Source organism: Corvus moneduloides, chromosome 3 (assembly GCF_009650955.1).
Source record: "Corvus moneduloides isolate bCorMon1 chromosome 3, bCorMon1.pri, whole genome shotgun sequence".
Taxonomy (NCBI): Eukaryota; Metazoa; Chordata; class Aves; order Passeriformes; family Corvidae; genus Corvus; species Corvus moneduloides.
This window is the reverse complement of record NC_045478.1, coordinates 102,403,921-102,424,876: the sequence shown is the minus strand read 5'-3', so window position 1 is coordinate 102,424,876 and position 20,956 is coordinate 102,403,921. Positions and strand designations below refer to the sequence as shown.

At 38.7% G+C, this 20,956-nt stretch overlaps 1 protein-coding gene across 6 annotated transcripts in view; it reads left to right on the top strand.

Moving 5' to 3' along the window:
* RAB3GAP2 (RAB3 GTPase activating non-catalytic protein subunit 2) overlaps window positions 1-20,931 on the top strand; it is a 43,822-nt gene extending 22,891 nt beyond the window's left edge. For 4 of the 6 annotated variants that reach the window (XM_032103021.1, XM_032103022.1, XM_032103020.1 and 1 more), the window contains exons 14-35: window positions 334-550; window positions 870-1,013; window positions 1,266-1,348; window positions 1,667-1,731; window positions 2,122-2,212; window positions 4,375-4,502; window positions 5,200-5,413; window positions 7,695-7,792; window positions 8,354-8,459; window positions 9,401-9,561; window positions 11,270-11,486; window positions 11,845-12,018; window positions 12,137-12,243; window positions 13,249-13,315; window positions 13,942-14,012; window positions 15,355-15,390; window positions 15,964-16,038; window positions 16,267-16,494; window positions 17,586-17,675; window positions 17,760-17,978; window positions 18,582-18,740; window positions 19,019-20,931. In XM_032103021.1, the coding sequence (XP_031958912.1) occupies window positions 334-550; window positions 870-1,013; window positions 1,266-1,348; window positions 1,667-1,731; window positions 2,122-2,212; window positions 4,375-4,502; window positions 5,200-5,413; window positions 7,695-7,792; window positions 8,354-8,459; window positions 9,401-9,561; window positions 11,270-11,486; window positions 11,845-12,018; window positions 12,137-12,243; window positions 13,249-13,315; window positions 13,942-14,012; window positions 15,355-15,390; window positions 15,964-16,038; window positions 16,267-16,494; window positions 17,586-17,675; window positions 17,760-17,978; window positions 18,582-18,740; window positions 19,019-19,165 (2,897 nt within the window). In that variant the 3' untranslated portion in view covers window positions 19,166-20,931. The remainder of the gene's footprint in view (window positions 1-333; window positions 551-869; window positions 1,014-1,265; window positions 1,349-1,666; window positions 1,732-2,121; window positions 2,213-4,374; window positions 4,503-5,199; window positions 5,414-7,694; window positions 7,793-8,353; window positions 8,460-9,400; window positions 9,562-11,269; window positions 11,487-11,844; window positions 12,019-12,136; window positions 12,244-13,248; window positions 13,316-13,941; window positions 14,013-15,354; window positions 15,391-15,963; window positions 16,039-16,266; window positions 16,495-17,585; window positions 17,676-17,759; window positions 17,979-18,581; window positions 18,741-19,018) is intronic. The other 2 variants (XM_032103024.1, XM_032103023.1) reach the window with 1 other exon arrangement.
* Window positions 20,932-20,956: the final 25 nt, after the last annotated feature.

Below are 20,956 nucleotides of genomic sequence, written 5' to 3'. Positions count from 1 at the left end.
AAGATACACAGCTTGTTAGATTCTCATTTCATTGTGATGACTGCCCAACAAGGAACTCCTCAATTTCTTGTGTTGGTGTAATGTCCAGAGTATTGACCTGATGTGTCTTGGGGTTTTTTTGTGTCTTCTTCAGAGGAATTTGTTCCTCCCCAAAGCTTTGTCAAGGGCTGTGTTTGGCCACTCTCTGGGGTCCCTGTTCCAAGTCAATGGACCAGAGTTCTTTCCAGGAGTCAGGAGTTGCACAATTTGAAACAAATCTTAAGATTACAGCTTGATGCACTAATCATGTATTCATTTCTGCACACTAATGAGCTTCTGTCTTCTCTTACAAAGGATACCGTGATGCAGAAGTTGGTTGGATACAGACTGTAGAGGACCTTCAGGAGAGGGAAACTGAGAAGATGGATTCTTCTCCTTTTGGAAATGCACAGGGTCCAAGCAGGGTAGCTCAGTTCCTTGTGATCTATGCTCCAAGAAGAGGTATTCTGGAAGTGTGGAGTACACAGCAAGGGCCTCGGGTTGGAGCCTTCAATGTGGGGAAATACTGTAGGTAAGAAACAGGTAGCAGGTAGGCATGGTGGCTGTGCTGCTGCAATACAGTGATATGTGGCTATGCCAGGGGTAAAAGTGCTAGTGGTGCTGGCAAGCACTTCTTGTGCTGCCCAGTGTTTCTACTGAATGCAGCTGCTTGTTCTAGAGATGGGAACTTAGTCATATTTCATCATCCTACAGTCTTTTCTGATAAAGGTGTTCAGCAGTTATTAAACCTTAGCTTTATAATACTTTTTGCCATTTTATTTAATGTGTGGGAAGGGGAGGTTGATAGTTTTGTTATTCTGTATAAAGGCTTGTTTTTTTGTTGGTTTCAGGTTGTTGTATCCTGGTTATAAAATAATGGGTCTAAACAATGTGACCAGTCAGGGATGGCAGCCCCAGACTTACCAGATCTGCCTTGTTGATCCAGTCTCTGGGAGTGTAAAAACTGTCCATGTACCTTTCCATTTAGCACTGAGGTAAGGACATTCTGTGTTCTGTATTACTAATTTCATTATTGTTTTTGGAAACAGTTGGAGAGGGTAATCCTGGTGTTCCTTTTCAAGCTGAATAGTACTCTGTAATAGTGTCATTGGTTCGTATGGATTAACTTGATTTTCATTATTGTGATGTTACCTTAAAGTAGCATAAATAATTTTAAAAATACAGTTTAATTGAATCATTGCTTTTAGTTCTCTTCACTCATACAATTAAAAATTCTTTTCCTTCAGTGATAAAAAGAGTGAACGAGCAAAGGATATGCATCTAGTGAAGAAGTTAAATGCTTTACTCAAAGCTAAAACCTCAGATCCAGGTAGGTTCTCCTGTATAATTTCTAAAGATTGTGTGTTATCAAAGGATTCTTGGATTATCTGTCCTGTAAGTGTGCAATCACAAGTATGATCGTGGTGCATTCTGACAGCTCTATGTGCTATTAGTTATGATCTTTAAGTAGCTCGGGGTTTCTGTTAGTTTGTTTCATTTTCCCCAAGCTTTTTTTTGGCAGCTTCTATAACAGTATCTTCATCTTTGTCATGAACCCATATGCCCCTTAACTGTTGTGCAGGTTGACTTGCTCTTCAAAAGGCATTTGAGAAATATGAATTGAAATTGTGATTGTCTTTGTTTGCAGATCTAATTGAAGCTGAAGCAAAGGAATTAATACTTGATATCAAATACCCTGCTACAAAAAAACAGGTGAAGATTTAGAGTATACTTTAATATTAGAAAAAAAGTACTGCATTACCAGAGTGCTAAATCTTTCAAAATATGGGGGTTTTTTTTCCCTATATTTACTTGAAGCAAATAATTGAGCTGTTTAGGGTTGCTGTATGTTTTTTTCTGGGTAGTTTTTTTACAACATATTGACTAGAATTAACTTTGACTTGTGACTTCTCCAAGGCATCATCCATGAATAATAAAAAGAGAGAAGACTTTTCTGTAGGAACAAATTATGCCACAAGTATATGTGAAGGTGAAATACAGATGAAAAATTGTGGTCAAAGTTGTGCTATTGTTGGCTTAACTTCCGTATTTGTGCAATAAGATTAAGTGAATGTTTAATTCTCTTGAATATCTGCTTAACAGGCTTTGGAAAGTATACTGACAAGTGAACGTGTGCCACTTTCATCTCTCACAAACATCACTCAGACATTAATGGATAATTTAAAAAAACAGGGTAGGTGGATTTTGCAAATATGGAGAGGCATTTGCACTTGGTCTGCAGTGCTGTAAGACTATTGTAGAAATGTTCTATTCCACAGGAAGACTGCACTTAGTCAGCTTAGTTTTGATACCAGATATCACAAGATGTTGCTTTACCGTGTCTTTATTTAATGCAGACTGCAAATAGCTTGCTAGTAAGTATGCTTGGCTGTGCTTGCTGTGTGCTTAGTAACTTGTAATGATATATTTTTAACAAACCCAACGAAACAAACCCAACAACAACTGCTCTGGGTACTTGTGTCCTGTAAAAGCTTCCTTTAGAAAGAAGGTTCATAGGCTTTTGCCTGTAAATATTTTAATTTATTCTCTCTTCGAGGAAGGAAGTAAGGATGTGGTGTGGTCTGTGAATTTTAGTGTACTTGAAGCACAAAATCCTTACCAGTGAGGGTCTGAGGTGTGACTGGATGTCTAGTTGATTTGGTTTTGTTTGTTGTTTTTGGGTTTTTTTTTTTTTTTTTTTTTTTTTTTTGTAGATTTTGCTGGAGTTTAGCAAATACTTCATGTTTTACTGGAGATTTCAGAGCCTGTGTCAGGGAATGTCATTGCCAATTCAAAATCTTGTTGCTGAAAGTCTACGAGATTGTTTCTTTGAAATTACATGTTCATATCTTTCTAAACTGGGCAAACTTTGTGCTTGACCCATTTTAGAGACCCAACTGGGTATTGAGAATTAGAGTGGAGAAGTGTGTGCCTGCCACTTCCTTTGCATGTGCTAGAATTTCTCAGCAACAGAAGTCTGCTTTGTTGTTGTTGTTGTTATCAGTGGATTCACACTGCCTTGTTAAAAGATGAGGCTTTAGCAATAGCAGTCAAGAAGTCCCTACCACTGTTGCTTGCAAGTGCTGAATAAACCATTTGTCCATTGGAAAGGCTGTGTCCCTTCTCCTGCCTCAGTTGAGAATGTGACAACATATTCTTGTAGTTTCAAATGCTTGAGAAGAAATCCCTCCTTCATTTCTATCAGTGGTAGGTTTTTCTTATCGTTTTCTTGAAGTATATAGGGGAGATCAAGAACTTCACACGTTCAGTTCTCTACCTAATTTTGGTTTGGCATTCTAAATCAGTAGTATTATCCACCTCTGTTGGAACTCCTAAAATGTCCAAAGGAAAACAGAAACATGCTTTTTAACACTGAGGAGAGGTTGATGGAGACTATGGTTTCTTGGTGTGTTTTTCATCATTAATCTCTTGTTGTCAAACATAACATTATTTCCCCACAGTCAGAATATACAACAAACTTGACTAATGTTCCAGCCTTCTAATTTCACAAGAGTAGGGTCATATTCCTCCATTCTGTCTAGTAGGTAAAAGATAATATGCAGAAGATCCTGGGCTCTGTGAATGCTGTGGTTGTGAATTCAAGGTCAAGTGGCTCTGTGCCAAGCTCCCTGTGTTTTTCTTTTTTTTGGTAGGATTTTAATAGCAATGTATCGAAAGAATTTAAGGGGTTGTAGGTGAAAATCATGTTTAGAAGCAGTTTCAGGTGAAAATTATGTATTCAGAGGAATCTTTTGTATAGAAAGGTCCTTTTAGGATCTCTCAAAAAAGCTTTCTTTAATGACGAATAAGTTGGAATAAAAGGGTTTTTCTGGACGTGTTTGTGGTAGTTTCCTATATTCTGTTTGCTTTAATTGTTACTGGAATTTGAATGTCAATAGATACATGAAATTTCTGAGACTAAGATTGCAAAAATACAGAAGTCAGTGTCTTGCTGAGATGAAATTTAATTCATATCGATAGTTATCAAGCCTTCTTCAGATGCAAGGAATATGCTTGAAGTGTTGTCGCAATGAATAAAATATTATAGTTTGTTATTCTTGATGAAAGAAAATAGGAACTGTATCTCAATTTTTGACGATTTCTGGTTTGATCTTAAACCAGGAAAAGACAATAGATTTGTCTTTGTTCAGTTCCACATTGTCAACCTCCAGTTTAAAAACAAGCCTGATAACTTTTTTTAATACCTCTTGTAAAAATAATTCCTATTTTATGCTGCTCTGAATTGAATGTAATCAAAAAATTACAGTGAGTTTCAGAAATCCTCCAGTTCTGTGCATGTGTTTCAGTATTCCAGGCTACATATTCAAGTTCAAATGCAGTTTTATTTCTCCTCAGAGCTGGAGTGTGTGGATGAAGGACTGCTGCAGTTCTGTGCAAACAAGTTAAAGCTGTTACATCTTTATGAACTGGTTAGCAAACTAAATTCCCAAAGCATACAGAAAGAGACTCCACCTTCAGATAATGTGAGTAAATCCAAAATTCAACTGTCTTTTAAAATCCAGTGATTATTTAAGCATAAAAACTCATTTTCAAAGCCTCGGATAAAGTAAGTATGTAAGCAAGTTACCCATTTTTGTGGCCTGGAACTTTTAATGAAGTAATTGTTTATAATATCTTCCCTCCAGCCTCATAATTTATCTACCTAACATTGTTTAGGAGTCACATGAAGTTGAGATAGAAATGAAAATAAAACCACAATCTCCTGTTTTCAGTCCTTTATCCAAAGTACATAGTGTGTTCTTAACTTTGGTTTTGAAGGATATTTTGGAACCTGTAGAAGTTAAAACTTTTGATGCTTGTATAGCAGCATAATTTGGCTTGCTTTTGCTATAATTTGTAAAGCTGGTTATATATTTACAAAACCATACTGGTATTTTATAAGTTTGTGTACTTGGTGGATGATTGTTATGCTATGAGCAGGCTCTAAAATGGGAAATGTATCTGTTCTGGTCCTTAAAAAGGAAGCTAGACAAGCTCTTCATTTGAGCTATGTGAATAGCTTATTTGGAGAATATTCAACCATTTTGGCCCTTCTCAAAGACATTTTTAGTGTTCAAAATTAAATATTTTGACTCTCTTGACTTTTTTTAGTTTTTGCTATGGTTTGGAAACCCATCTGCATGTGTAAGTCTTGAGGGTTTTTTTATTTTTACTTTTAAGGACTTAGCTAAACTGCTTCATCTTGAAGAAAAAGATTTTCATAGGCTTGAAACTTTACTGGAGAACTACAAGAAAGAAAATACTCCAACTGCCGCTCAGTTGACTGATGAGAAGGACGATGTGTTGTCTGTGAAAATGTTCTTGGAATATCTGGAATATGAAAAGGATGTGATTACTGTAAAAAATATGGAAGATGGAGAATATGTGGCTTTAGGTAAGAGCTATTGAACTCCTTATCACATTGCTCAGACTGATTTTAATCTAAGATGGTATAAATATTTTAGCCTTAATTTGAGGACCGTAGCAACCTGTCTTGCCTTGAAGTAGTGTGTAACTGCTCCTTCTGGACTCTCACCTTTAGGTGGAGGGCAAGTCTTTATACCTCAATAAATATTAATACAAATTAACTACATCTGTGGGTACAATTACCCTGAAGCCATGTAACCACTGTTCATTCATTTATTAACCACTACCAAGTTGAGCAGTGGTGACTGGATACTTCACAGAGCAGCTGTACCCTGCTGTTTCTTTCATGGTTACAGCATACTAAGAGTTGAGTTAACGGCAGGGCTGACTTTTAGCCTCAGAGATGGGGGGAGCTGACCAGAGGCAGCCCAAGGCCATTAGGTGAGGCAACAAGGACCCCTAATTTGTGGAGTTGAGATTTTTCAACCAGGTCCCTCTAAGATGTCCATTGAGTTCATTTAGTCCATGACTGTGGGCTCCATCTGTTAGAGTAGTCCTCTAGGGCAGGAGAGGTGGTGTGTGCTGTTGCATTGCTGCATGCTGAAACCAGTTCTGGTTCTGTCACTGCTGTGCTTATCATGTTGTATCATCACTGCACTTTGCCAGATTCATCAAAATTAAGTTGTCATTAATCTGGCTAATTTTTATTGCAATACCATTGATATGACATATAGCATCCATAGTAGTGATGCCATACAATGTTATATAGCAATTAACATCATACAATTCAAACCATTGACTGTTCCCACCCAGAATCAAATCCCCTTGAGGTACACTTCAGGCATTCCACAAATGGGTTTGCTTTTGCCTGAGGCAGGAATAACACAGACTCTGTTCCCCAGCATATTTTTATCTTTCTGTTGTACATAAGAGTTTTGATTGGGCAGGGTTAGTTTGATTGGCAGATCCCATAGTACTGACTAGCCGAATGACCTTAGCTAGACGTGTATCCCAGTGTTTGAATATCCCAGCACCCACTGCATTCCACGTGGCCTTTAGAAGTTCATTGTATCTGTCAATCTTTCCACAGGCTGGCTTCACTGTTCTGTGCAGTCTGAATCAGTCCATTTGCCTACATGTAATGTATTCCCTCAAGGGATTCCTTCCCTTCACACCTGGGAGGAGTTGCCTCTAGAGGCTGAGGACTTGTGCTCCTTTTCCAATTCTGTTGTCAATGCCCCCTTCCCTAGAAAGGGATCCTAGCCCTTTGGCTTCCTTACTCTCTCTTTTGAGGCTACTGGCCCTGTTATCCCAACATAAGAACAGCATACTCACCTGGATTATGGCTGAAATCTTCACGCGTATCTCGCAGCTCCCTCAGGGATAGGGATTTTTTGGTTACTGTCTCATTTACAAGTTCTTCCTCTTCTTCCTTCCTGAGTAGTGACCACCTCATTCTACTGCTCTCATGCTGGCCTTGCTTTGGAATAGCCTGCCTCATCCGCTTCCTTCTCCTGTTCCTTCTGCTGAGTGAGCTGACTTCCAGTGTTTCTTCTCGTAGAGTTGGCAGTGGTTCAGTGTCAGGCTGGTTTTCTAGCTCAGCCATTGTGCCTGTTGCTGGGTTCGGAGTAGCCACAGTGACTGTCACTTTCCCATCAGATCCAGAGGTCTTCTCTCCCCTTTGACTACACCGAGCAGTGTTGAGCAGAATGATGGTAATTCGGCTGGAGAAGGGCGAGGTGTAGGAAGGCATTTGGCCCCGGATGGGCCCTTGGAGGAGCAAAGGTGTAATCGCGAATCGTTCCCACTGGATGGCACCCGAGGGCCGGAGCTGGTGGCGGGGCTGAGGCCAAACGCAGATCGGTGTCACCGCACGGATCTTACCGTGCCATGAGCCAGCATTACACAGTACCTGATAACCCGAACCAAACCCCCAGGGGTGGTAGAGCACAACACAGAATGTTTACAGCAATTTACATGTCACTTAACACAGCTCTGGCAACAAATCCATCAGCCTTATGACCACTGACTATTAAAGTAATGTAATGAATGATTATGAGAAATTTGTTTCAACATGCTCTGGTCAGATCTGTCATTATCTCAACCCTCTGTGCCCCTTGTTGGGCTTTAGAAAAGACTGTTGTGGTTTAACCTGGCAAGCAGGTGAACATCAGGTGATTCTGAATGTAACTTGTTCCTTTGTATTGCTCTCAGTGGGACCTGATCAATAGATTGCCTTTTGTATAAGTGTAAGGAGAGGGATTGTGGTTTTAGATACTGTTCATAATGTCTACTAATTCTTGCTTCAGGCAGCTTTTTCTTCTGGAAGTGTTTGTGTGGGGAGAGTTCCACAGAGGAAATGTGTCATGCTCTGGAATCAGCAGGTTTTAGCCCACAAACCTTGTTGGTAAGATGTTTACTACATACTTCAAAAATTTGATTTAGTATTTTGAAACAAAACTTTGAAAGGAAAATTTCTGCATGTTGACCCTTGGATTACTGCTGTATTCAGGCTGTGTTCAAATTACCCACGTATTCAGTTCTTCAGTTGCTCATATTTGCATTTCCCAGTTAAAAGATATCAAAGAAAAAAAGGAAATATTCTAGTAGGAAATGTGGGTATTCTAGTGGGAATGTCTGGAATATGCATTAAGGACTACAAGTGTTGTAAAATTTTCAACTGTAGTATTAATAACTACTAATGTTTGCCAAGTTGAACCTTCAAAAGGGAGTGTTTTGTAGAATGTCTTCCTAATTAAACCTACTGATTGCATTATTTAATTTCAAAATCTGTCTTAGAGTGCATTGTGCCATATATTTTTAACTTGCTATGTTAATATAATGGTTCATGGACATAGCATTTTTACTCTTTGACACAAAACTTGTTTGAGAAACTGTTTGCATTAGGTGTGTTGCAATATTAGCCTTCCATTTTACTGCTTCAATTCCATATTCTCTTTTTTTACAGTCACTCCTTCTCAATTTATGGCTTTCCAAGGAAAAGGATATTCTAGACAAACCAGATTCTGTCAGTTGCCTTCACTCTATGCTGTCACTTCTGAGCAAAATGAAAGGTGAGACATGCATTTGGAATACTTAAAGGCAGCTGCAGTTATTATTATTAGAAATTTTCTACACTGACTAGGCTGTATTATCACTTTGGGTTTTCAAAACCCCTCTCACAAATTATGCAGCATAACTAGATGCTGCATGTTCATGGACTAACTAATCATGCCATGTTTTCACTCTCATTCTACACTAAGTTGACACAACTCCTGTTTGGCACCAGATCGTGGCTGTCCAGCTCACTTCCCTCACATATTTTGAATGTATAGTCTCATCTCTTTAATTTGTGCTGACTGGCTCTCAGACATCCTTGAGACACTGTTACTTTAGCAGCATTTGTATACTGAACATCTCTGTAACTTGAGTACTCTATAAAGTCAGTTCGCCATAATTTGGATTAGGTTGTACGTATGTTGCACATATGAATAGATACTGATTCTCCTACCACACGTGCAGCTGATGTGGATAAGTCTGTGCCAGGTTTCCTTATTGTCTCCTTCACCACAGAGCAGCATTATCAGCTTGAAACTGAAAGTATGAATAAGCTACTGCTGTTGTCTGAATAAATTAATGCTGCTGAACACAAGGTAGCCTGAGGGGAAACAGCTTGAGTGCATTGAATATGTGTGGCATCTTGGAATCACAAATGAATCTGTCTGCATTGTGAAGTGCAATATCCCTTAGATCTTGTAAGCATGCAGCAGGGTTGCTCTCCAGTGATTCAGATCTATTATCTATTTGCTACAAATGAGTTTTGGGAATGAGTAATTCACGTTCTATTTTAAACTTGAGTTACAATCCAGAACCTGTGTCCTACATATCTAGAAAGTGATCACGTAATCAGAAATTGCTCCTGATGGACAAGCTGTGTTCACGAGTGCTGGTTCTGGGGTTGGTTGCTCCTGCACGATGACCCAAGCTGCGTTTCCTGCTCTCCCTTTGCCTGCAGTCGCTATAGACGAGTCCTGGGACACGCAGTCGGTGTCCCCCTGGTGGCAGCAGATGCGCACGGCCTGCGTTCAGTCCGAAAACAACGCGGCTGCCCTGCTGTCCGCTCACGTGGGACACTCTGTAACTGCACAGATCATCGACAGCGTGACGGAGAAGAAGGTAACTCAGCTTGCACCGCCCCCTCTCTTCTAGTTACTGGAGCAGTTCCGTGGAACTGTCTTGGCAACAGTAACATCCTCAGCATTTGTGCTCATTCCGACCTGGGCACAAACGTGCCATCCTGCAAGCCTGAAAATTTGCATTTAAACTTGAAGAACATTATGCTGAGATTAATTAAGATTATTTACTAAACATATTTAAATATGGAAACTGTACATTAAGTTTCTCTCTTGATAGCAAATTATGTTGACAAACTTAAAGCCTACACACTTTCCACATAAATTTGAGAAGTCCACTGAGCTTTGGATGGTAAACTTACTTTAATATACTTGTGATTTCTTTTTTTTTAAGTATACTGTTGAATTTTTGTAGTACCTTTGTTACTATTCCTTCTTAACAAGATGGATGCTTGATTTTCTTGGCAATAAATCTCTTTACCAAGTTGTGATTAAGGCTGTGAAATTGCATACAGCATTACAATTCAAGATGGAAAACATTATTCCATTTCCAATCAGCACCAGGCAGATGTGTCTGAACAGATTAGATGGGATGTAGGTGATGTTCAGTCTTGTAAATAGAACCAGAGAATGGTTTGGCTTGGAAGGCACTTTAAAGCTCATCTGGTTTCACCCCCTGCTGCCGTGGGCAGGGACATCTCCCACTAGACCAGGTTGCTCAAGAGCATCATTACCTTGGCCTTGAACACTTCCAGGGAAGGGGCCATCCACAGCTTCTCTGGACAATCTGTGCCCACCACCCTCACAGTAAAGAATTTCTTCCTAACAGCCGATCTAAACCTCCTTATTTTTCTTTAAAGCCATTTCCCCTTGTCCTATCACTACCTGCCCTTGTAAAAATTCCCTTTCCAGTAGACCCCTTTAGGTACTGAAAGGCTGCAGTAAGGGCACCCTCGAGCCTTTTCTCTTCCAGGCAGAACAATCCCAACTCTCTTAGCCTGTCTTCATAGGAGAGGTGCTCCAGCCCTCTAATCGTGTCTACCTTATAAATTTTAACTAGATCACCAGGAAGTGTTTTAGTATTTTTGCACGCTCCCATTAACTGTTGCAATTTTGTTTATCAAAATTGTCAGTGTTGCAAAATAGAGATGTTGGTTTGTTGCAACATAGTATCCTTTACACACATGCTCTCTTTGTACCTTTTTCTCCAATTCTGCTTTTTTTTTTCCCCCCCTACCAATCTGGAAAGATTCTTGGGCTTCCTGGCAGAGAATTTGCTGATAAAGATGAGCATTATCAAAATAATGCACAGACTGCCATGTGGTGGGATCCAGTATTTCTGGGTACATGATATATTTTTTTTAATATGATAGGAAATGGAAATGTAGGTGGATTAGTCATATATTTGGAGAAGTTTTACATATAGTGCAGGATTTAAAGTTAAATATTTTTTTAGGTATTCTAACCCATTTTCCAGTTAAATATGAACTTAAAAATGGGACTGTAAGATGATCCTTCAGGTCCTTTTATTTCTTTTAGGCTTTTATTTAAGGATCTGTGTAACTTGTGAGCAATGTGGGATTTTAATTGATCTTTGCATAATAGTTAATGCATACTTTGAAGTAAATTATTCTTTAAAATGCAGTAGCTCTTGGGATATAGCTTTGAATTTTAATGCTATGCAATTTTTATGAACAAATTTGTGCTGCTTTAAAATGAGCAGACCTAAACCAGTTCATACGTTCTGTTAGTTTTCCCAAATAATTGTAGGTTCAGACACGGAATCCTGGGAAGCACTTTCCCTTGATACTGAATATTGGAAACTTCTGCTGAAACAGTTAGAGGATTGCCTGATACTTCAAACACTACTGCACAGCAAAGTGACCAAAAGGACAAAAAGAGTATCATCCCTCCAGACTGAGCCTTTGGGCAGACTGTCTGTTAAGAAATTACTTGAAGCTGGAAAAGGTACATTTTTTTCTTAGAGAGATTGTTGATTTTCTTTCTAATAGACTTCTGAGCCATCCTTACCTATTTAATGATGTATTCTGCACTGGAACTTGTTCTGCTGGATACCAGTCTTAATTTAAAAACCAATGCAAATCATGTAGAACATTGCTTTAAAGTTGTAAAAAGCTATTATTGTAAAAACTGCATTGTAAGCTTCTGATCAGTTGATTAGGAAGTTTTTTAATTGGTAGAGTTACTCTTATGTAATTAAGGTAGTAGTTAAAACTCCTGTATTGTCTGTTATCCTTAGATTCTGAGCCATAAATAATCTGCAATACATTGACTCTACCTGATACTTTTCTTTTCAATATCCTAGGAGGTATTGCTGACACTGTAGCGAAGTGGGTTTTTAAGCAAGGCTTCAGTCCTATTATACTGAATGTGGCCCAGTACAAAAACAATACAGATAGTACTGAAGAATCTGTAGAAATGCATAATAATATCTTTCTTCAGGAGCCAGAAACAGCTACAGGCTTGGAAAGAATCCTAGGTAAGAAAATAACATGAACTTTTTAAATTATAAAAGTCTGCAGAGACTGCTGCTGTGAAGTAGCAGAAATTTTAGTGGGAAGAGGTCTGTCTTCTAACTTTAGATTCTGTTTTTCTAGAGCTGCTGCAGGTAGCATATCAACAATTTCCATGTAGTCTTGAAGTGGATGTACTCCATGCACATTGCTCTTGGGAATGTGTAGTGCAGTGGAATAAGGACCCAGAGGTAAGAAAATGTCATTGCAGGGAATAATGGTTAAGACCAACTCGATAGAAGCAGTCTCACAAGTTTCTGGTAGTTCAGAAAAACATTAATAAGACTGGCTTTGAAAGCAGTTAGCAGGTACAATTTTCCTGTGTAAGTGGCTAGTGGAAATTGAATTGAGAAAACGAGAGTATGTCCCGAGGCTGAACAGCACCTCACGAGGCCAGGACTGTATGTTTCAAAGCTGCCAGATTCTCAAAACTAGGAGTGTGGAAACCAGGTTCAGTTTGAAAAAGGTTTCTGGCTGTATGTACTGCACATACAGAGCAGTTAAGGTACTGCAAAATAGAGGGGAGTTTTTCTCTGTTCTAAGTATGCTTAAACAAATCACAGAATGCTAATTTTTTTAGACTAGAAGCCGTTCAATTTAAGGAGGAAAGAGGGATTTCTTGAATGTTCTCAGATTCCCTGGCCACTGCTGGGAGTTGTCATAAGAAAGAAAAAAAAAACTCCTCCTCTTCCTCAGCTGTTCTGTAGTTTCTCTAGTGGAAAAGGTTGTCCTAAGTTCAGATGATGTTAAAAGCTAAATCAGTGCTCCTTAGACGTGTGCCACATAACTTGATGTAGAATAAAAGGTTCCTCTGAGATTGTTAAAAACTTACTCCATCATCACAAAATTGAGTAAAAATTAATCTTTCTATCAGAAATGGATTTTGTATTTGAAAACTGACTGTAGTCAGTGGAGATGTCTTTCAGCAAACATTATGTTAGCAGTACTTATACTAAAAAACCCCCTGAAATTACAGTTTGTTTCATGATGACTGAAACAAACTTTGCCACGTACATGTGTTTGTCAGATACTGGTAGAGAAGATTCCAACAGCAGAGTAACTTACAAGTCTTATAACTGTCAAAGAAGGAGCTTTAAGACAATCTACCTGGGCCTTTTAAGAATTAATAATTTACATTTAAACCAAGTTTTGAATAATGTATTAACTTGTACTTTTATTTATTTTTTTTCCATAAGGAAGCATGTTTTCTCAATAGGTCTATAGATCATCTAAAATGCATCATTAATGCTCACATTCAGCATGGTAAGTGCAAAGCTCTTAGTAAAAACTATCTTTGTTGAAATTGTGAAACAGAACGGATGTTCGTTGACTAAAGTAAATGAATGCAGTTCATAATAGCAATGGCCATTTTGTCTCAAAACCACCCCAAAACTTCCTGCTGACATTTACGCTTCTCTCTTCCATGGCTAAACTGGGTTTCCATCACAACTGTGAACATAAGTTAGTTAGATAAAGTTGATGTGTTTAACTAAAAGCATTTTAAAATAAAATTGCTCTGAAATGATTTTTTACTTTTATTTAAATAGTGAAACGTCAGTTGCAGTCAATTACTTCTGATGCATCTCTTGATACCCTGTTTCAATGAAGATGATGAGCATTTTTTTTGTAGACTACTTATGTATGGAAATAAGGTGCTCTCTTGCTGTGTACTTAAAATGTTTAATCCAGTCTGCATAATAACATATTTTTAACAAGATCTTAATTGCACTTATGACTCTATTTGATCACCAGTGTAGTCTCCTCCTGAGAAATCTAAATTCCAGATATAAAGCAGTGAGGGTAACTCACAATTCCTTCTTGTTTTGTTCACCATCTTGTAAGATCCCTTTTCTATTCACCTGGAGTTTACAAGTCTGTGATTTTTCTAGGTATTGCTCTGATGATGTGGAATACATTCATAGTAAAAAGGCTTTCTTCTGCTACATATCTTATGGACAAGGTGAGTGCAGTATCTTGAGGCTGCTTTTGTTAATAACTGAAAAGTGAAACTAGTATTTATAAACAATTTTATTGTGGTTTTTTGTTTTAAAAAGTATTTGGAATATCTTTGATTTAACTATGCAAATCACCACTGTTTATCTGGTTTATTATGTAGCTAACTTTTGGAATTGATGAAGGAATGCATATTTTAACATATCAGATCTGTTGGATGATTAACTGGAGGCAGCTGATCAACACTGATTGATGTGTTCTGAAGACTTCAGTGCAGTTTTAGCTTGTAATTGCTAAATAAGAAATATTCATGAAAGAGTTTAAAACTGTCTATGTGTGCATATATAAAAATTTGTCAGAAAACAATAAATATCTTAAAGGGTTTTCCCTGTGCCTGTTTCCTGGTAAGTTACTACCAAGAATCTACCACGAGTCCAGGTTTCATATACAAGAACTCTTATTGTGCAAAATACAGAAGATTTTGTGGATGTTGTTGAGCACTTTTAACTATTGCTACTTTTGTGAATCAGCTTTTATTATTCTAGTATGTAGCTTGTTTGCTTTGAATTTGAGCAATCTCTTGTCCCTGCTAAGCTTCAGGTTTTTCATGCTTATAACTATGCAGTGGGTCTGTTTACTGGAAGGCAATTTAGAAAGAGTGCTCCTAGTAAGTGGATAATGATTTTTAAAAAAGAATAAAACTCCCAACAAAAAACTGCAGGAATTCGCTGTCTTGTCTTCTCTTTTCCTTCTCCTTTGCTCCTCTCATTTTCTGCCTTTGCTTTTTGTTTAGCTCTCTAAGAACTGGAGAATATCCTCTTCCTGGTTCCTTTCAGCAAACAGGCTCAGTTGTGTACATTGTAGTAGGTGTTGCTTCTGCAAAAACCCTTTTCCAGTTTTCCTGCATGCCTTTATGCAAATCCTTCACCATAACTCTTCTACCTGGGTTAACATCAGCAGGAGAAGAGAGAGAGGTTTTTATTAACTAACTAGTTCCTTTCTAATATGATGCTTGGTGTTACAGCTTTAGTTCTGCATTGTAGAAATCACCGGGAATTTCTTAGCAGTCTCTGAGATTTGAATGAGGCCCTTGGGGCCTTAGTTCTAATCCCAGGCTTTAAGAAGGATGAACAAAGTATGGGCATCAGTGTTGTTCATTCCTTTACAATCTGTATCAAGTCTTCTGTTGAAAGCAAGATATGCAATGTGCTACATCATGTAGCTGCAATGAGCTATTTTCTCATTTTGTATTGAGAAAATAGTAATAAAAGGTTAAAATGTGAGAAACAGATATTATAATGACAATTATTTAGTTGTGATACATTTTATGGTTTTTTTTGTAAAAACAGGTTGGAAAAGCTCCAAAGGACAGATTATGCAGACGGGCAAGTAATACTACTTTTGTCTGAGTGGGAACAAATAATTAGAAATGTCTTAAATTTAATACTGGTTTGTGATTCATTTTTGAAAGTTTCAAAAAAATTCAAAATGTAGCCCTAGAGGCAATGTTACAATTGATTTATACTTCTTAAATTTTGTATCTGAAAGAGCATATTAGAACAGTAGTACAACTTCAAATGTTACTGAGGGCAGGCTTGAGACTATAAGATGACAAATTACTATTATTTTTCATGCATAATATCATTAGTTAAAACTTACTTGGAAGACAACTGATATGATCAGAAAATTAAATTTACTAGGTGGTGTTGCTTGATTCAGTCTTTGTTGGAGATACAGTATTGTAAATGGCTACATTTAACTTTATTCCAAATTTTCCTGTTTTTTTAATTCTTTGTTGTACTTCAGTAGGTATTTGTTTACATTTAAATATAACAGGTTAAGAAACTGAGCTGAACTATGTATTTTATGTCAACAACTGTCTTCTCAAACATACAGAGCTAATTCAAGCCTGTTTCAATTCCAGCTAAAACAATTTAAATTTTACTGTTTGTTACCAGGATGTAGGGATGAGTGACGCAGCAATGACAGCTTTTCTTGGCTGCTGTTCAGAACTTCTGCAAACTTTGCTAGAGGTAAATTTTTATTTTTCCCATTGAAAGCAAGGAACTAATGGGTTAAAATCTATTTTTGAAGACTGTGGTTATACTAATTCCTGTACTGTTAAGTTCAGACAAATATTAATGATATTCTAAACTATATGAAAATTTCTTCTTAATTTCACTGCAGAGCACTTGTGCTCGAAGGCTTTGCAGAGCAGGCCAGTGTAGGAGGTGTTTAGTGTGTGTGTCTGTCGTGTGTTGCTGTGGCAGGCAGATGTGAGCAGTGATGAAATGCAGGCCCCTGTGCTGGACACTGAGGACGCCTGGGTGTCGGTGGAGGGCCCGGTGTCCATTGTGGAGCTGGCCCTGGAGCAGAAGCGCATCCACTACCCGCTGGTGGAGCACCAGTTCGTGCTGTGCACTGTCCTCTATGCCATCATGAGGCTCTCCTTGAAGGGTGTGAAGCCACTGTCACTGTTTGACAGCAAGGTATGGCTTTGAAAGCAGATAATGAAATATTACCATATTTAATACTCCCTTCCTTTTGGTATCTGGGATATTTGCTGGCTTTCACACTTGGAGCAGCTCCTGTGTGATTTTATGAAAGCCTTTAGTCCACTGTGGTGCATTAATGAAGTTGTCACCAGAATTCAGGCAGAGACACAAACTTGGTGAGTTTCCTTATGAGTAAAAGATTTATAGTGACCTCAGTTGCATGAAGACCAGCTCTTTAATTATTAAGTGGCCTGAAAGTACTGCATGGTCAGAACACTGGATGACAGGTTTTTCTGGTTGCTTTGAGAAGTGCCAGACCAGTGGCAACATAAATATTTAAAGGTCAGAAATGTTAGTGTCACTGTTGTATCCATTATTGCTGATGTTTATTCCAGAATTCTGAGCATCTCAAAGAGGATAAACAATTTGTCATTTAACCCATATAAACCACTTTAAAAAGCTGCTGCATTTAAAGTGCATTACATTACAACCAGAGCTTGATCCTGATACCAAAAATTGAGCTTTCCTCCTCCTGTCATAAGCACGCTGCAATTCTAATAGAATTTAAACACGAAGTACTGGTGTAGACTGATTTAATTCCTGCTGTGGAGAATATGATTTAGTGCTGTAATACTGTTCAGATTTTTTCTAAATGATTTACTGAAATTTTATAAATGCAGACTATTACTTTCCTTTTGCCATAGGCTCTTGTCTGCAAGTTACCATGAAGCATTTGAGTCTGATTTTAGCATTTTACCACAGGTCAAGTTCCATTGGTTTTATATATTTTTTTAATCTGTTAGCAGAAAGCATTATATTACCTTTTGTCATTTAAGAGTGCATATTATGTCTCGAGTAAAATCAGATCCTATTTCTGTGCTTCCATTCTTTTACATACAACTATTACTCTTAGCCATTCTCTTTTTGCCTTCACTTCCACAAGGTTTCCATTTGCTCTGTGAGCAAAATAGAAGATACAGTACAAAATAAATTTAAGAAATAAGTGGGCTGCTTAGTATTGGATCAAAGCAGATTTGTTGTATTGCCCTGTTTCCCTGAGGCCTGTCTTTGGTTCTCAATTTTAGGGCAAAAATGCATTTTTCAAAGACCTTACATCAATTCAGCTGCTGCCTAGTGGGGATATGGATCCAAACATGTTATCCATACGACAGCAGGTAGGCAGAAGTTTTGTACTCAAAGTTCTTAAACTTCTGAAGTTACAAATAATCCTGAAGTAACCTGCAACTTTTGCTTCCAAGTTCTTGCTCAAAGTCGTGAGTGCGGCGGTTCAAACACTGTGTTCGTCACAGAAGGACAAAGAGGTCTCAGAAGAGGAGTATTTTCCTTTTGAAAAGGGGAAGAATTGGCCAACTTTGGCTGCGGACCTGGCTCAATATCTTCAGATCTCTGAGGATTTGGTCAGAAGGCATTATGTCTGTGAACTGTACAGTTATGGGATGGATCATCTTGGTGAAGAGGTAAGAATAGGTTTTAACATTTTTTAGTACATACAATACTGTCATATATTCTGCTAAAATTACTTTTTTACTTACTTAACATGGCTGGAAGGGTTATACAAGATTTGTCAAGATCAAAAAATCCCCAGGCTGAAAAGTCAGAGACTATAAAAATACTTTTTCGGATAATTACGTTTATTTTTCCATTTTCCCAATAAGAATCTGTGTATTGCAACTAGTGGAAACATGACAGAAATTCACTACTGGCATAACTAGCATGGCCTTTTTTATTTTATTATATTTGATAAATTCAGGAATTGGCTTTTTTTGCCTGTAATGTCTTTAGGAAAGAAAAAACATTTAGGACAAAGAAACCCCTTCCCTTCCTTGAGGGGGGAATATGTTGTTGGGCTGTAAGACAGATCTTGTGCTCCTGCTGAGCTGCTCTGAAGCTCTTACTAATGTGCTTTGTTACAGTAACACACAACACAAGAAACAGTCTCAAAAACTATTTGTCCTTTTAGTATCAAGAACCGACTTTTGTTACAGCTGTTCAGGCCTCCAGCTTAGTGAGCTGTGTCGCACTGAAATGGTTTTCGGTCCCTTACATTTCTCTGCTTTCAGGCCTTCCTGCAGGTGGCTGACAAAGAAGTGCTGGCATCCCAGCTGCTCATCCTGGCTGGGCAGAGGCTGGCCTTCGCCCTGCTCCATGGACAGATCAAGGAGGGCATGGAGCTCCTCACCAGGCTTCCTCCAACACTGTGCACTTGGCTCAAAGCTATGGTAAGTGAAACTGTTTGGAAAACAGGTTGATTTTCTGAGGCTCCTGTTCACCAAGACAGAGATTACATCTGAATGGCCCTTTCTTACTCCTGGAAGTAAGATTTTTTTTTTTTTTCCCCCCCCCAGTTTTTCCTCATGGTAGTTCTGTTTCATGTAAAGCAGTTTCATGGGTCAAAGCATCAGCTTGATTGTGTTTATAAACATTAGCAGTCTGTCTTATAAAAGTTCTGGAGGCCTTACTTGTGAAATGACTGAGGTGCTGAGTTTGTTTCGCACAGGACCCCCAGGAAGTTCAGAACGTGGAAGTGCCAATTGCAACGACCGCCAAGCTGGTGAGCAAAGTGATCGAGCACCTGCCCGAGAACCACGGGCAGTACAGCCTGGCCCTCAACCTCATCGAGGCCGTCGAGGCCATCCCGGACTGAGCCAGCACTTGCTGAGCGCTTCTGCTCTACAGGGCTGCAGGGCAGGGTCTTACACAGAGCAGGAACTTCATGGGAAGAAAATCCCATGGGGTTCTGGTTAAGCAACAAAAAGAACAGTGCTCCCCATCCCAGAATTTCAGAAGGTAATTTTAAATTGGAGTATATTTTAAATTCTGCACTAGTACAAGTATGTTTAGTTTCTAGTATACTTGTCAGTATCTGAACTGCTTTGTTACTTATTTCTGACTTGAGTGCTTTATGCAGTTGTTTAAATTGGGTATATTTGACAGCAGTTTTAGTCTCTTAACAAAATCACATCCTGTGAAATTCTGTATTTCATGCTGGCAGTAACTGCTGCAGTTTCAATGTTCCATGTATGATTTGTTTTCAAAAAGCAACTTTAGAATTAGACCCAAGAACTTCAGTCTCTGAAGTTACCATGTAAAGCCAATACTGCTTTTTCTGAAGCTCGAGCTGGTGTTGGGCTCACGCCTTGTAACTGCATTATGTGACAATGACAGCTGCACTCGGTGTAGGATTGAACGTGCTGGGGCCTTATGCAAAGGGAGAACAGCCTGGGAAGGAGAACCTGGCTCTCCAGACACGAGTATGGACTCATCTTTTAGTCCAGCTCTCCCAGTGCAGCCTCTGGGGTGCTGGGCTTCAGCTACAACTGGATTTACATCCCTCTCCATTATTATTAAGCTCTGCTGAGTTTAAGTAGGTCAAGGAATGTCTTACTGTAAGATTGTTCCTCCATCTTATCACTGTAGGAGATGTAGTATGCTATGAATCTCTGCACATGTTAACTTGTAGTCAAAAATGCTTAAAAAGTTGATCCAACTTCTCTTAAGATCGATAGTACTGAGTACTTTAGCCTTAAAACCCCCACTTTATTTACAGTACCTACAGGGAATCCTATAGTGGGCATCTTCACTGCTGGAGTGGTGTTGAACGTGGTTATCTCACATTGGTGACTCCTGTTCAATACTTGTCTGAAGGAAGCCAGGAGAGAAAATTGAAATTGGTGTAAACTTTTTGTCTTTGTCAGCTGAAATGACCAGCTCCATCTTGCACCCTGCTCCTCCTGCATTATATGTAAGAAACATTTGTAATATTCTGCCTTGCTGGAGACAGAATTTAGAATTGGGTCTTATCTTTCTGAAGTATGTGCTGCTGTCATCTAAGGGTTTGACTTCCCCCCAAAAAGAAGATGCAGCTGGCTTGCTCCACACAGCCTCCTCCATCTGTCCTGCAGCCCCAGTTCCTGGTCACTGCACTCCAAGGTAGCTGGTGCAGGCTTCTTGCTTTGATACTGCATGTTTGACTTCCCACAGGCGGAGCAAAGAAGTCAGAACTGCAGTAACAGCAGGTGCCAGCCTGGTCTATGTTCTATTGCAGTTCTCTACTGCCTTCCATAACCGAGGTTAAAACGGCTGTAAAGGAAAAATGGAAGAGGCAATATTGGACAGGTGCCATGAGCACCTTGCCTGACAGCACCTCACACTTCTGCAGAAATGAGTGAGCTTGAGATTTGGTCATCATGGAACCTGAGGAAAGCCAAGTGTTTCTTAGCTGCATTACATTCCTCTATCCTGGTACAGCTGTGTAAAGGAATTTACTGTAACTGAGTATCATGTCAGAGCTGACACACTACACCAATCAAATCTGTAATGTATTGTAAGTAATACTCTGTATATACTGCTAATTTGTGTTTAATTTGCTGTGGATTTGTGTAAATTGATTAAATGAAATTTGAAGTTTTATTGTGTCTTTTCCTGCCTTTTAGGG